General features: G+C 37.2%; 1 protein-coding gene across 7 annotated transcripts; it reads left to right on the plus strand.

Moving 5' to 3' along the window:
- Positions 1–46: 46 nt before the first annotated feature.
- Positions 47–17,250, plus strand: LOC115026037 (muscleblind-like protein 2a). Of its 7 annotated transcripts, none has more exons than XR_003834258.1 (10): positions 47–294; positions 3,994–4,618; positions 7,121–7,285; positions 7,708–7,926; positions 8,062–8,316; positions 10,130–10,183; positions 10,539–10,689; positions 10,942–10,977; positions 11,551–11,838; positions 12,767–12,820. XR_003834258.1 is itself a non-coding variant. In XM_029458593.1 (10 exons), exons 2-10 carry the CDS (start codon positions 4,445–4,447, stop codon positions 12,779–12,781), a joined length of 1,164 nt encoding a protein of 387 aa, XP_029314453.1. In that variant the 5' UTR covers positions 47–294; positions 3,994–4,444; the 3' UTR covers positions 12,782–17,250. The 7 variants fall into 7 exon arrangements, 6 of the variants coding, with proteins under 6 accessions (XP_029314453.1, XP_029314456.1, XP_029314451.1 ...); XM_029458593.1 differs by having other exon boundaries at positions 11,744–11,838; positions 12,767–17,250; XM_029458596.1 differs by having other exon boundaries at positions 11,786–11,838; positions 12,767–17,250.
- The last annotated feature ends 329 nt before the right edge of the window (positions 17,251–17,579 follow it).

Below are 17,579 nucleotides of genomic sequence, written 5' to 3' on the forward strand. Positions count from 1 at the left end.
TCAACGCACCCCGGGAAACCCCGTCATCACTCTAAACTGACGATCGTACAGTAAGCTGTCAAAAGCTTGTTGCTTAAATCTGTGCAGTGCTACAGTAAAGTAATGAAGAAACGAAATCGAAGTAACAAGCTGTATTTCTACGAACAGAGCAAGAATTAAATTGGTTGTTGAACAGACATTTTGGGAGCACTTGACATCGTGTTTTCGTTAGTTCTGTTGGACTGCCGTGTCGTCTGTCCTAGCTGGTGCGTGATAGCTGTTTCCTCTGGGAAGCGGTTCATCCGTGATGATGAGGTAAGCAGGTGCTCTCCTCAGCTAACAGTGGGGCTAACATAAGCTAACAGACGTTGACGTTAATGTCATTTTTATGTTAAACAGACAGCTGTCTATTTAGCTTGCTAACGTTACTGTAAGTAAGTATTTGCGATTAGCTAGCTAAAGTAGCCGAGGATGAGAATGCAAATCAGAGACGTTCGTTAACCATGCTACCCTCGAAGTACCTAACTGCAAAAAAGACGATAGTGACAGGTAACGCTAGCAGTCATAGTAGTGTGGTATTGCATTTTCTGCTGTTTGTTAACTAAAATAGATAACTGTAGGCTATATACAGTAACGTGGTATGGGCGGGCCACCCATTACCAGGCAAGCAAAATGCACATTTCTCCTTCCATGATAAACAGTTTAAAGTATTTAAGCAGCGTTATTAACCTTCCTGCCATATGTGTGTGCATCTTCTCATCCTTGCTCCAGGGCTGAATACGACAGCATGTGTCAGAAATACACGTAAATAAACATGTACCCACTGTTTGTTACCAACATACTGCCATTCGTACAATACAGGAGGTTAACCTAAACCTAAACTACATTTAGAAAAATACTTAAAATATTTTAAATATCAGTACTAAACAAGAAGTGAAGTAGCTAAGTGGCAGAGTTTTAACTAAACCGCTCTGGAAGTTCAGCATACTGTCATGTCATTAACTTATATTTTACTGCAATATCATTCCCTATTACAGACAGCAACCCTTGTGGTCAATTTTGAGAGTTTATCTTGTCAATCTTGGCATTTGTCATGCTGGATTTCATATGAAATCCCCTTTTCTGTATGAAAAGTCAATATGCATGGGAAGTGAATGATTAATGTATGAATTTTTGCTCAATCTAGGTGCATAATTACTATTATTACTATTATTATTGTTATTAGTGGTAGTATTGATTAACCCTGAATTATTAAGGGGGGTTGCATAATTTGTGGGCATGAAGATGCTACACAATGTTGTATAAAGCGATACATTACCATATTTTGTATGGTGGATAAGTTACATTCAAGATTTAACATTTAGTTTATTGTCATTACCTTGTCTACTTGCATGCATACATAAAAAAAACTAAATGATTTTTCTCCCAACCCACATCTGTGCAAATGATATTTTCTTTCAGCATTTAATGATAAATTACATTCAACACTTGTTCTATTGCACGCATTTTATAAGTAAAATGGTGGTACAACAGGAAATATGATGGTGCAGGACTATTTAAACTTCTTAAGAATACGACTCTGATGTACTCTGATATCAATATTGAAACCAATTTGAGAACCTGGCTTGTTAAGAAGTTGTACAAAATTGAAATAGAAACTGAGACTGTTATGAGCTATGACAGACCTGCTAATAATGCAAAAGGGAGCTTATGACATACTTACTTGCAGGGCACTGTGTAAAGCATGTTCAGACATAGGCTACATTGATATGCTACATGTTCTGTACATGGTCTCACTGGGGCAAAGTGTTAGTACACCATTTATACTATACTATACATGTTGAATTCAATCTCCTCCTTAGATAATCAAATTGTATTCATAGATAAAGAGTCAACTGCCTTGCTCCAAGCTGTGCACAAACAGTGCATCAGCTCCTGCTTTTCTATTGGCCAATTTCAGACTGGGAGGGTCTTCCTGGGGGCTGGCACCCAGGCAGGAAGGGGGGGTGGCTGCGAAGGTTTCAGCCAGAGTTGGACAGGCAATCTGTTTTTACTGTTGTGAAGAGAAAATCTTTAGTCACTGAATCCGTGGGACAGAGAATAGGCTAAAAGCTATTCTTGTGATCGTTGTAATAACACGTTAGCTGCTGAAAAGTTACATTCCTAAACTTGATCCTCAGTCGTGGACATAAGTTCTTTAGTGCTACATGGAGTGAGAGAGGTAGGTTTTCTTTCTCTGTTTCCTGACTTGCGCCCAAAGGAATTTGCTGCAGTATGCTGTGCGATAGCATGCAGTAAAGCTGAGCGGCTGTTGTAGCAGAAGATCTGGGTTAACAACAGCAGAGTTTATTCTGATCTGTGCCTTATGAGTCTTTGTACATTTGTAGGCCATGTTACTTGCTCTTAGGGGAGAAACCTCTCAACTCTTGTATTCAGCTCACAAGTTAGCCACCTTTTCTGCCTGCTCAGCAACTTCCTGTGTGTTTTACCAGTTAGTGTGCTGGTCTGACTATCCCGTCATGTGTTTGACTCCCAACATGATGTGTGTTTAAGCTTTGTCTTGCTTTCCTTTTATATTCTGTATGTGCTTGGTGGGCTCAGAGTCAGCATATCTGACGGTAGCAATTTGGCACCAATGGCTTCTGTCATCCTACAGTATCAGCAAATAGAGAGTAACTATGTAATGGAAAAAAGGTTATAGTGAGCAGAGAGGAAGGGCTGAATTCATGTGTGATTTAAGTCTGTTTTAGTGGATATTGAGCAACAAAATGTGTTACAAATGTAGCATAACACCCATCTTATGGTTCGATGGATTTGAGCTTTGGAAATGTTCATATACTGAGATTGATTGATTGATTACCATGACACCGCCCAGTTACTCAGCCCAGACGAGTACAACAACCGTGGCTCTGTGTTTGTAACATGGTGACATTGTTCGTGTTTAGGAGGCATAGCTGGGAGAAATCAATTGTGATATGTGCAGACATAATATTGCACATACAACAACCGTCATTCACAGCACGTATTAAGTTTAGAAAGGCCCTTTTTAAAATAATGAGCATCTGTATTCTCTGCTAACTAGATACGATTAGCTTTATTATCCTGGAGAAATATCTAGTTATTCATCTTGAGATGTTGAGGAATTATTTGTGGGGTAAGACACAACATTGCAATCGTAAGTAATACAAAAAGTAGAAATGGTTTCATTTACCAAGCAGGAAACATGCATTAATGTACAGAGTCTATATATATATATATATATATATATATATATATATATATATATATGTATATATGTATATATGTATATGTATATGTATATGTATGTATATGTATATATATATGTATATATATATATATATATATATATATATATATATGTGTATGTATATATATGTATATATATGTATATATATATATATATATATATATATATATATATATATACATATACATATACATATACATATACTATATATATATATATATATATATATATATATATATGTATATGTATGTATATGTATATGTTTATATATATTTATTTTCTTTTAGTAGCGAAAGGGTTAGTTTCTTTAGTAGTCCAAGATCTTGAGATGTTTTGTTTAGTACAAAACCCAGAGATTCTGTTTACAGTGATTTATAAAAGAGGCAAAAGCAGCCAGCAAATGCCCACATTTGAGAAGATGGAACCAGAGAATGAATGGAGCTTCTGTTTGAAAAAATACTTCAACGATTTGTCTCCTGGGAGTCTGACATGATGAATAAATATATAGCTTGACTAAATACAAACGATCACATTTGTTATTGTATGACATAATCTGCTTTTTGCTGTAAACTGCTTAAGCACAGATGACTCTAGAAAGGGAACGGTCTCTCGCGAATAGAAGAAATGACATGAGATGCTACCAAATAATTGTTGGTATTGTTGTTGTTGGTTATAGCACCATAATTATAATGTGTTTATTTTGATACAATTTTAGTAATATACATGTTTTTATTTTTGTTTTTCAGATCACTAACAAAGTGCCTTTGAGAAGATATCCCCGACTTGAAGTTGGTCCGTGTACATTGCCGACCTATTCTTTCTTTCAGGCCAGACTCGAGCACCAACACAGGATACCTCAGCTGCAAGCACTTTGCCTCCACTTTGCACAACTTCAGCACCTAAAAAAAAATGATACAATTGAGCCATAATATAAGAAGCCAGAGAATAATGACCTGAGAATGTATGAGTAAAGTGACAGGTCTGCATTAAATTCCCCTCACATATTTATGGGCACAATTATTTGTGAAATAAAGTGATTGACCAGCCATTTCATCTTTCTGCTCCTGCTGATGGAGGGCTCACAAGGTTGTTTTAAAAGAGGACTTTGCACATAGAGCCAACCTACAGCTTTTGGTGTATGAGGCAGAAGACAATAATTTGATTGACTTAAACATTTTATGATTATAACTTTTGGACATGGCGTTGAACCTTTCTTCAGTAAGAGACACAAAATGGCTAACTCTGGAAGTCTGTCGACAGTTTCAGAGAGGAAACTGTTCACGTAGTGATGAGGAATGCAAATTTGCTCATCCGCCGAAGAGCTGCCAAGTTGACAATGGGAGGGTTGTTGCCTGCTTTGACTCACTGAAGGTAAGAATTTCTGCCCGCACGATATTATCTGTGACACTTTAACTTTACTGAATGATTAAAAAAAATGACCCCTTTTATAAAGGACCTTTACGCCATGAAATGAAACATTTTAGTTGTTAACTTCGTCCCTGAGTGAGTGATTTCCCCATTGCATTATGCCAAATCAAAAATACAATTTTACATTGTTGTTTTTTTCAGCATTTTGCTATGGGATTACTCAAAGTGCTCTTTGCAGGTTTAATCTACATAGCCCGTCACATCAAATACCGTTAAACCTACAGGTCTACGAAGATAATCAGTGACACAATAACAGGACATGGGTTGTGCTGTGGGTTTGATATCATTCGTAGTTGCAATGTTCAATCATATACTATATAGTATGGGATACAAATAAGACGAGATCTTCTTCCTCCCCTGTAAGTGTTGATGATAGAGGAGGGAAATGATCCTCAACTACTTCTATCAGTTGGAAGTCTTTACCCCACTCACTGGTGAATCGAAAATAAAGTCTGCCCTTACATCCGGTTTCATGCAGAAAGATGTCAAACTACAATCTCAAAGATTGGTCTTTCATCATGTACAGCTCCAGTGTTTGCGCAACCATAGGTAACATGACACGTTTCCAAAAATAGAGACAAATATCTGTCACATGTTACTCTCATCACTTATCTAACGTAGACTATAAAAATATTTCTGGCAGCCAGTTGGATTACAGCCAGTTTATTCTCCTGTTTGCTCAGTTGCCCCGAATGAGACCAAGGCTGCCTTAATCCACTCTCACACATTTACTATCACCACACAATACAGCTTTGCCCCCAGGATTATTCTCATGGTGAGTCATCGTCTTATCTCCTTACTGTAGGCCTTCTCTGTGACCCTGTGGTCAAGGGCCTGGACTAAAGGCTAAACACAAAGTAGCGACATTATTCCTTTATCTAAAAACAATATTTATTGATTTGGTATGCATACATTTTGCCTACACATTTTTTAGATATACAACTTTGTAATAAAAGATACATTTTCACTCAAGGCTAGACTAAATTGTGGGCTAAATGTTGGTGCTTTTTTGGTAAATAAACAGTAAACAATAGAGCTGTTGGGATAGGGATGTTGAATCCCTATTGGGACGAAGAGAGTGACTTAAAATAAATATCAAGCCGAGTTTTATCTTATTTTCAAAATGCCGAAATGAAGTCTTTACCTAGAATTACTTTCTGTTGCGAGGATGGAAATAAGAGGTCAGCGAACAGTTGTTGCAGTCATGTGATGATGTCACAGCTCTTCTTCATGAATAGGCTTTTGTCTGAGGAGTCATGAAATGCCTGTTACAATACGGCTACTAGTATAATGTCAACGGGTACTAACTCAGTAGCTGTTACTGACCCTCAGGCTTTATTTATTTAAATGACAAATTAGAGCGAGCTGCCCAAGTTGTGCTTCCCAAACAAATGTTGTTTTCTCTTATGTAGCTGTTTTATTGACACATCATTTTTTCATTTCAGGTCAAAACAATTGCTGTCAAAGTCCTCTGCACATTCATCAATTACTCCTAACAGAGTTAACTTTATTATACAGAAGAATGTGCACATGCTTTGCTATTGTCGCTAGCATCTCATGACTTCTGTTCACACAGTTGAGAGTCTTGTTGATACACAAATTTGAGTTGTTTCCTGTGACTAGCTCTCATCTCGACTGTTCTATGTTAGAAGATTCCTCTCAGACAGCAGAGGAGGGGAGCATACCCGTTCATCACTTCATGCAACTCAAGCTGCATACTGTCAAGAGAGAGTAGTCAATGGGCGACAGCTAACCTCGTCTTTGACCTTTAAACTAAGCCCTCCATAGCTGTGGTGCATGAACTTTAATGCCAGTGTAAAACGCAAAGAATACTTTCATTTCGTACGTTCACGCAACTGTTAACTAGAACGTTGTGCAACAGTAAAAACATTTGGGCATTTAAAGGGAAGTGAATACTTTCTATTGGCACTGCATTCTCTCACAGCTATATCCAGACTAATGAAACATTGGTGACAGTTAAACCTACATGGATATTCACTGAAAATAATTAATATAAATCTCTTGGGAGAAATGCAAATGATGTGAAATTAGAAACCTTGATTTGAATATGAAGGGCAGAGGAACCTCTCAGTCGGTTAATACCGCTTGATTGACAGAAATGATATCGGTGGGCTTATTTCTAAGTCTAAAAGGAGATAGTAATACTAAAACTCGATAACCAGACTGTTAAAATATAAAGCAAATCACCATTGGATTCACATTGGAAGCCTGTAGCCAGTCTGTTTCCCTAAAGTCTCTCATAATAGCTACAGTGCAGTCATAAAGGGAGCATTGTGAATTGACATCTGACTGGCCTTCAACGTGATCATGCTCTTACAGCCCCATCTCTCACATATACAGTATATAGGATGATTCTGCAGCACAACCTCTGCGTGCACGTTTTGGAAATGTTTATTATGCCTTTTCTACTTTCTCTGAATGCAGGGTCGATGCTCAAGAGAAAACTGCAAGTATCTTCATCCACCTTCACACTTAAAAACCCAGTTAGAGATAAATGGGCGCAACAACCTCATCCAGCAGAAGACAGCCGCAGCCGTGCTTGCCCAACAGATGCAGCTCATGATCCCAGGACCCAGCTTGCAGCCTGTGGTAAGGTCCTCATCTTTAGAAAAAGGAACTTTCTATTTGTGTTACGAGGCTTGTTAGGGTTGCACCCATCTGATACTGGGGTCGGATATATCGGGCCGATACTGACCCAAATAGCTGGAATGGGTTTTGGTGACAATGGGGCCGATCTATTCAATTCAATATCTCTATAATCTATGTTTACATCAGATGCGTGTACCACGTCATTCGTCAGCAGCATGCCAGTAGACGTAGCATGGCTGAGGGAGCTAATGACAAACATGTCAGCCGTTTGGAAGTATTTTGTGCTTACTTGATTTTAAACAATAAACAAAGATTCAGTAAACGTATGTCTATGTATTTATCAGTATCGGTATCGGGACTGCCCGATCGGTGCATTCCTAGTGCTTGTCTCACTTTTAATATGTAACATTTTTCCCTCATAGCCAACATTTCAAGTTACACAGGGGCTGTGCGCAAACGCTGGTCTTGGTTACGGTTCATACATGACACCGATGAACCATGGAATGAGCCTCATCTCGACAGACAACCTCTCCAGCAACCAGGTTCTTGTTTCTGGAAGCCCACCTGTCACGGTCCAGAGCTCCTCTTCTTCCTCCTCTTCTTCTCCCTCACAGAAGCTTCAGCGTACAGACAAACTAGAGGTATTCATGCACCACGAGGAGTAATTTAACACGGAAAAACAGAACATGAAGTAATAGTTTGGTTGGGTTGACAAAATCTGGCCACATGCTGAAATGCTAAATCCTTGTCACTGTCTTCATAATGGCTCCTCTCAGGTGTGCCGCGAGTTTCAGCGGGGAAACTGTGCAAGAGGAGAGACAGACTGTCGCTTCGCTCACCCCAGTGACAGCCCAATGATTGACACCACAGATAACACTGTCACTGTTTGCATGGACTACATCAAGAGCCGCTGTTCCAGGGAGAAGTGCAAGTATTTTCACCCGCCTGCACACTTGCAGGCCAAAATCAAATCCAGTCAACAGCAAGTCAATCACACAGCCGTGGCAGCCCAGGCCGCAGCTGCAGCCATGGTAAGACAAAGCCTTATCTTCCTGACTGCTGTAAAATGTTTGTGCACAAAAAAAACATTATCCTGCCAGTAATATGGTGTTTTTTGGTGTAATTATGTTTGCCATGACATCACTGAATGTGGAGCGCTATATGTTTATATTATATCAGTTGTAATGGCACATTTATTGTAGTGACATAGTTTACACCCTTGTTAAACAAAGCAGAAAATCAGCGATTAGATTCATTGTTAAACCCCTTTTCCATCTTTAGTTAAAACTGTAAATTAGAGGTCAAATTAGTGATTTGTAAAACCAGGTGGTTTTGCCTTGAAAACTTCTGTTATGAAAAGGAGTTTTAGTCATTAATGTAAAATCTGCACATTATCCCTTGTGATAATTAAAAACACATGCCTGTTTTTAATCCTGTGTTTACAAACAGTACAGATGGAAACAGACCTTGTATGACACCAGAAAACATTACAAGGAAGGATGAGATGAGATTAGATTTAGTTGTTGTCAAGGATTAGTCCTTGTATTAAAAGGCCTGTCAATCAAATTGAGAGCAATAGCAGGTTCCAATCTTGTATTTTGAGTTCCCATGAAGCTCTGCTGTTTTGCTGACATTTCAAGGCTTTTTAAACCGGCCCAATCAAAAGATGTAAATGTTCTATGTTGGCACATGCGCCGCACCCTTCATAGTCCGGTGCTGTAGTGCAGCTAACTGAGAAATGACTTGTTAAACAGATTTATTTTTTGGTACACAATCTGAATCATTGTAATGGCTTAAGCTATGTGATAACTGCCTGCATGGGAAAAGTGCACAAAAGAGCAAAGTCGTCTGTTATGTACTCTGGACCAACTTGACAGTTTTTCGCTTCATCATTTCTGCCATTTCTTTTGCTAATTCTTGCATCTAAAAAGATTTCTTGGTTTGGATCTCAGTTTTAACGTGAACTTACTCTCTTAAGTTGCTTTAAACGGAATGCATGTTCAGGTCTCTTACTTGCCATATGCCATGTGGCTTCAGTAGAATGTGCTTCCTTGCCCTCCATCGACCATCTATATCACTTTTCATTAACATCATCTCTTATGGTTTCTTACTGTCCATTTACATAATATTTTTGTTGCACGAAATTAGGCTGTAGTTTATGCTTCTAGAAGCAATTATGGTTTGCTGCATACAGTATAGGTAGAGGAGGCATCTGTAATTCCGACAAAAGCAAGTAGAAGTAGTAAATGGAGCTCCACATTCTGTGTTTTATGACATTGCATACATGGTTACTTTAGCTGTTTATTTGTGATGGTGCCTTTGGCTATCTCTCATAAAACCAAGTCATTTTTCATTTAACAATAAAAATGTTCAGAGCTTGATGTGCATTACATTGTTATCCCTTCCTGAAAGCTGTTAAATCAATGTACTATATACAGTATGTCTTCCAAAATTATATAGTGTGCATAGTTGCACCGATTGCATCATAGTAGTGGTAGTGTTATGATTATAATGAACAAATTATAGTATAAAAAAGTATACAAGATTGTGCCCTATCATTGTAAATCTGTGTTGCCAAAGCTATTGATTAACTGTGAATGTTGACCTACTAATGAACAAGTCTTTAGTTAGTGTGTCCGTTAATCAGTTATTTTGATCACTGTGCATGCATATTGTGTTTTATGTGGTATACTACATTCAGATTATTTTGTTTTTGTTTTCCCCTTCTCACCTATCCACAATGCTGTCCCCCATGACGCACCTCTGCTTGCTGTTACCTGTATGTTAAACGCTTGAATCCCATTGGCCCACTGCCATCATGTGCTCGCTGCCTGCTATTAAAAGACTCAGTCGACTGCCAAAGCAATGAAGCGATCCCTCGAGGCAACTGTAGACCTGGTATTTTCACCTTTTGCTTTGGTTGTAGCTAATAATTGTACTGTAATAACTTTTCATTTCTGTCATTGTGGTTTAAAGCTTCTTCGAGTCTCATATAGTCTTTGTGTACACAGTCATCATCAGTAGCTTTAAGTGCTTAATTTGAGAGATATCTTTGGTTATTCCATTCATATATTTGTATCCTAAAACATGCTTGATTTTTCCACTTTGTGATAACCTTTATTGTGTAGTCGTGTTTGCCGTTTTTTCCATATTTATTTTTAAATGAATACTCAATATTAAGTGTTTAAAATGTAGCTGAACAGAGAGGAGAGAAAGTTTTGGGTGTGTCATGTTTCCTCTTGTTTTCTTTTAGGGCTTTCCCTACAGTGTACCCCTACCAAAGAGACAAGCTTTTGAGAAGAGCAGCTGGGCCAGCTCTCTCCTCAGCCCCAGTTTTTTGCACTACCAACAGGCTCTGGCCAACTCACAGATGCAGCAGCCCACTGCTGCGTTTTATCCCGCAGGTGAGCTTCTAAACTTGATGTGGATTCAAAGCTAAACAGGAATTGTACACGCCTTTCTGTTTTTCTTTGGCTACTGCTCACAAATATCATACACTCTTCTGTTGTCGCATGACTTAAAAAACTAAAATGTAGTATTTTACAAATCGATATTTGTGTATGCTTACTACACTAAAGATGTATTCATGTGGGCTCAGGCCAGTGTTGAACGTCACACTAAAATACAGTCTCTCTTTCCATTTGATGATCGCGCAGGTTCTGTCTTCTGCATGGGTCCCGGTAACAACATTGGTAGGTCACTTCCTTATTTTATTATAAACTACGTCTCATTATCGACGGGGAACACAAGTGACACTTTCATATTTATCTGGCTTTTTTGTTATTCCAGCATAAGAAAGCAAAACATTTTGAATCAGGATCAATCAGGAAGCGACTTAAAACCACATCTTAAAACGATCACAGAGGATCATTCTATCAGTGTTTTCTTTTCTGTAAAATGTTTTGTTTTTGTTGCATATTTGTGTGTTTTTGATAATCAAGTCTTGGGATATATATACTTACTGTAATATATCAATAATCCTTTCTCAAACGTCACTTCAAGTCAAGTCAAACAGAATGTACAAATTTAAGCAATTTGGTGGATTTTGTTAATAGAATTGCCATGCTCTATGGATTAGGAAATGTGTTCAGCATCCCTTAGAATCACTATAATGTTTTTGATACTTTTAAATGTTTTACATCATTGAAAGCCCTCAAATATCTCATAAAAACCCCACTTTGATCATGTCTGGTGGCACTGCTGTACATGCCGTCTCTTTTGGATGTCAAATTATTGACAGATTTCTTAATTTTATCTCTTATCAGCTCTCCTTTTATGTTCTCCCCTGCTGTCTCGCTTTGCTGTGTGATCACATGCCATTTGCTGGTCTAACCCAATGATGGCTTGCTGCTAATGTCATATTGTATTTGCCTGGCAAGTGAGAGAACTACATTGCTATGGTTACCATAATGCTCCACCTCCCTTTTCATTGCTTTCATGGTTCCCTTCCTGAAAAAGTCCCCATGATGTACAGTGCTGCGCCTGCTACTGTCTCTGCAGCAACTACTCCCGCCACAAGTGTCGCCTACGCAGCAACAGCACCAGCCAATCAGGTTTGCTCCTTTTTAAAGCTTTCTGTCATAAATCCTTGAGCTCTGAATAAGTGCTTCATCTTTCAATCAGGGGAGTTGCTTCATCAGCATAGCATTGCCCTGCTTGCATTGCCTGTCATTAAGCTGCATTTACCTGTAGACCTTCAGTTGTACTAGGCTGCATCTCACCCCTTCCCCTGGTGACACTCATCACTTATTTAGAGGTCTTCTATCTGCAAATAGTGGTGTTGCATATATTTTTTATTGCATGTCCGTTCGCTTCGTTTCATGTCAGTGTCCGTCAAAAATGTTCTCCGAATGCACAACACACAATCGTAGCTTTTAATGCTTGTCATACCGGTTGGATTAATTAGTTGGCATTTGCATTAATTGTAGTATTGTCCGTGAAAATATGCTGCACTAATTAGGGTTTAATTTTTATACGTTAAATTGTAATGAGACATCTTTCAGAAGTGGAGATGTTAAGCAGTTGCTTAAACATCTTTACATTTGGATGGCTGGAGATGATAGAGGAGTCAATGTAAAATATTTGGTCCTCAAAAACAATATTCTTTGTTAATTGTCTTCCTTTCTTAGTTCAAACATTTGTTCCATACATGTATGTGTAACGTCATATGCACAAATTGAAAACATCTTCACAAATGCATGTTGGCCGGCGAGCATTACACAAGTCTTACAATTGCAGTGAAGTTATCCAATGTTACACGATACTGTTTATTTCAGGCCGATCTTTCATAAAATGTGTAAAAGATGATGCATAATATACTTTTGCAATATTTCAATGTGATGTAATGGTACAGACATAATAATAATAATAATAATAATAGCAGTACAGTAAAGGTTAAAGGAAACATTGAAACCAGATCATGGTGAGCACTTTCTGTTTCTATTGTAACCATTATGTGACTGTCTTTTGCCTCTGAAACAGATCATCCTCAAGTAACCACCAGAAACAGAAGTCAGTGTCGTGTTGCTGCTGTTAAAGACGCCAAACAACTGCTCTGTCAATATTCTGTTAACACCACACACACCCTACAACAAGCTGCATGCTGATAACATCACCGATGAAAAGGTTGTAGACATTACTTTGATCTCTCATAATAAATTACATAGCTCAATTAATAGGATTATACTTAGTTAGATAAGTGTCACAGAAGATTATTGTATGCACGCGCCTTTGCACCTGCATTAACATGCATCCTCAGTAATGTGCATACTATCCTGGTTTCTATCTCCTAAAGCAATTCTGACAAGGTCAGAGATGCATTTAGCTTCCTAATCAGCTGAAATGCGACGTGTCTCCACTTCACTTATAGGATCCTCATAAATAGAAATGACATTTTCTAAACAAATCCAACCAGGAAACACATGGAAATCAAAAAGAAACAGGTTGTGCAGATGCAGTAGTAACACCTTAATATTAACTGATGGAAACAAACTGAAATGTTGTTCACTGACAGTTTTAAATGATGTAAATATTACAAGAGATGAGCATTACGGATCTAATCTGAAAACAATACATGTTAAGACCAGGTGTAAAGGGGTCCTATATTGGTGACTGTTTCTCAAAATATTGAGAGACAAAAAGATGTTCCTTTCTTGAATGTGTTATGTAAACTAAAAGGTTTTTCACATTAATGATTGTTTATCTAGTGCCAGCTTTAATTATTTCAAACAAACTAGCAAAACACACTTATTTTAACTTTAAACTCCACGTTGTAAAAATGAGTGAAGTTTCCTTTAAAATGTTCTGAGCGTAGTCCATCGATATTGTTTACTCCGTCATCCCCAGAGAACAGGATCAGTGCTCCACCTCCTGGTGTGCCTTTGCATTGCATATACAGTATGTTTGCTGAGAGATAATACAGTATAATCCATTTCTCACAGATACTTTAATGCAGTGAAGCAACAAAGATTCAAACATTTAAATTTCCTCCTCTTTACAATAAAAACAACTATTTGGATTATCGGTCACTGTGATGGTTGACTTGTTGATGTATCGGTTTTCACTTGGAGCCGGTTTCACAAAGATAGACTGACTACAGCTTAGGTCAAACTACTATTCAGATTTCAGATGACTAAATTGATCTGTTGCATAAAACCTTCTAGTTCTTGAGTATCTTGAGTAGGACTAAAATAACCACATTAATCAGCTCGGCAGAAAATGTTTCGATTCAACAGTGACAGGGACATTTCGCTTCTCATTACTCGCTCCGCATTATTATTAGAAAACCATAAATATATTAGAATATTTTGCCCTTTTTTTTGGTAGTGTGGTGCCGCTGATCTGCAGGTGTCACTGATTGTTACCATGGAAACACTGGTCAGCAGGTGTCACTGATTGTTACATGGAAACACTGGTCAGCAGGTATCACTGATTGTTACCATGGAAACACTGGTCAGCAGGTGTCACTGATTGTTACCACGGAAACACTGGTCAGCAGGTGTCACTGATTGTTACCATGGAAACACTGGTCAGCATGTGTCACTTATTGTTACCATGGAAACACTGGTCAGCAGGTGTCACTGATTGTTACCATGGAATTATCTTAGTTCCCAGTAAGCCTACATATTAATTTTTCTGAGAGAGACTGTCTAACTTGCTTTAGATCAATCTAAGAGCAAAACCAGGACCGGCCTAACGTTGCAGACGAGTCTAAAATGTCTTTGTGAAACTGGCTCCTGCTCAACTTGAACATAAAGCAAACCATGTTTTTAAGAAGAGCCTTCACAGCCATCAAAGTTAACTCATTAAAAGGGTATTAGAATTACTAGCGCTCATATTCAAACTAAAGCTCCTGTAATCCTTTAGGGGATGAGTTGAGTAGTGTGTGAATTGTTGGTCTTAATGTTACAGTCAGTTGTCAGTACTGTATTATTTGAATGTTACAAGTGCCTGAAGAATTGTGCAGATGAGGATATCCGTGCATATTTAAAAGGCTTTGTGTGAAAAGAATCACTCGATTTTAAATCTACTCTTATTAAGTCACAATTAGAAAGAAATGTTTTGCAATGCTATGTCAGTGCACAACCCTGTCCCCTAAAAGATTGCATTCCCATACAACAAAACTATGTTCTCGTTTCAAGGGAAACATATTTCCTCCCAGATTTCCTGTCGCAGTTTAAACATTTGGTTAACATTGTGAATTAAAACAAAACTACTTGGTTTTATACAACAACAAAAAAGACTTCCTTAGATTTAGTAAAAGATAATTTGTGTTAAATAAGTATGTTTGTCATGTAACTACATTTAAATACGTAAGTTAAGTAAGTGACTTAAAAATAAGTCAACGCCGATTTTTCATTTTACACGGGACACAAGCAGCAGTCTCCTAGGTGAAAGCGTGTTTGTTTGACCCATCCATACACCCCGACTTCCTCCTTACAAGGAGTTACGCAGACTTTTATTAGAAACTTATTGCGGTACGTCCAAATCAAACATAGTCCAGGAGAAATTAGCCCTATTTCCCTCGAAACGTAATTTACAATGCCGTTTTGTTGTATGTTTTAGGAGACCAGGCTGCAGTGCGTTAGTATTTCAAATAAATAGTTTAAATAGTTCTTTCAATTAGTTTTCACTGATGCTCAAATTTGTATGTGCGTACTATGTATAAGAGTTGATATCCAGCTTAATTTAATTTGTTTCACTTTTAAGATAAGTATATGACAATGTTTCCTGATTAGTTTCATGCAGTAAAATACTTTATGTAGTAAAGTAGAATTTAAGGAGGTAGAAGTTTGGTGAAGTTTAGTTGTGTATGGTTGATACCACATTATGCAATTACCCAACTTTGAAACTGACAGCAGACAGAGTGGGTATTGTGTCTGGTTACGTGGAAAACAGAACAGATGTTGAAAACAGTTTTCACTCATATATGTTATCTTCTCAAACATCTTTCATGTACGTTTTACTTTGCTGTTCTGCAAATTGTGCAAATATCAACCTTTCCTTTACTGTTTGCAATGTCTTTTCAAGTGACGGATATAAGTTTTTCTTTTCTTTTTTTAATGAAACATACGCGTTCACCCATGTGTGATTAACTCAGACAATCCATCAAGAGATATTTCATTTGTTCACAATTCTTTCTTTTTTTTCATTCGTTGTAAAAAGTTTGACACATTATTGGTTGGAATATAAGGAGTATACTTGCATATTTTACTAGTTTAACTTTAGAAAAGAACACTTTTAAAATGTATTCTCTTCTATTTTATGACGAATGTAATTTATTAAACTGAATTTAGCTCTGCTGGAGGTTCCTCAAAGGGCCTTGATCTGTTGTATTAGCCTATGATAAGCCGTCTTGTGTCCAGGGATCGAATGTTGGAGCAAAGAGAAGCTAAAAACATTTCATCCCTGTCACTGCCTTGTCACCTGTGAGGGACAACCTTTGTATGAGCAAGGCCATAGAATTGCTTTTTATGTACATGCATTGTACAGGCCACATTTTGCGAAAAGTAACTTTCATAATAGTGTAACAATAGTTTGTCATTTAATTGTTTTGATGTGTTGCTGAGGCAATCTGAAGTTGCAGTGATTAAAAAACTGTATTTTTGTAGGGGAAGACGTTGTTTTTCCTCCTCACAATAACACATTAGATTGTACTGTCAGATATTTGATTTTATTATGCCATTGTGAAACACTGTATGTGATCCAGTGCATGAGAATATATTTTGAATTGTGAATTTTGTGTTTTATATGGTTTCCACTGCATGTTAACATCTTGCAGCAAACATATAATCCACCCTTAGAGAATCTGCAGTCAGAAGGTCAGGACTTCATTTTCTTTTCATAATATGATTGCTTTCAAAGTTTAGGTTGCTATTAGATATATGACATTTTCCCCCTTATTTATTTTACCTTCAAATAAAAGGCATATAACCGAATGTTTGTTTCACCTTTTGGCAAAAAGCTTGAATGTCATGCACATGGAGGTTGTTTTAGATTTGGATCAGCCAGTCAAAAAGATGTGGACAGTAAGAATGTTTAGTCTGACTGACTAAAGCACTTTCTCAATCGTCAAACTGAGAGGACATGCTTTTTGTGAACTTTGCCTTATCTTTAATCTATTCATAAATTTGTATTTGTTCAGTGATTAATTCCATATTGTCTCGTAAAAAAATAAATTTCACTGAATCTTTCTGTGAAATGATTGCTACACGAGTTTTGAGTTTGAGGCTAAAATGACAGTTTGTAAAATAAACCCAACAATGATATCACACTTCAAAATATGCCAGTGCCATTTGGTTAAATCCTGGCCTGAATATAAACTGTCCCTCTTTTTTTTTTACTTACTTGTGAAAGTTATTTTATTTGTGCATAATTAAACATTTCATGTGGATAGTTTTGTTCCTGTAAATTCAAAATTGTGTAAAATCTAATATTGCAAATAAATAAATGTCAAGTAAAGGCTGTGCTGTGAGCTGTGTTGTTTGATTTTTTACTGTTTATTTCTGTTTTTTATTCACATTATTTTAACCTCATAGTTATAATAAGATCCTAAAATTAAATTTAAGATTTGCAAGTTTTGTTGATTTTGTTAGACATCTCGCTCAAAAACTCAACCTGAATCTGAAATTCACAAATAAAATAATAAAATAATCTGTCTTTCAGTGGATAAACAATGCAAATATATTAATTGTTTCATAATTTTGTTTTATAAATAATTTCTTGGAAATTGTATTATTATTCATTTATAATTATTTGTAAGTGTCTGTGCTATATAAATAAATATATATATTTA

The sequence above is a fragment of the Cottoperca gobio genome, chromosome 21 (genome assembly GCF_900634415.1).
Source record: "Cottoperca gobio chromosome 21, fCotGob3.1, whole genome shotgun sequence".
In the NCBI taxonomy this organism is placed as follows: domain Eukaryota; kingdom Metazoa; phylum Chordata; class Actinopteri; order Perciformes; family Bovichtidae; genus Cottoperca; species Cottoperca gobio.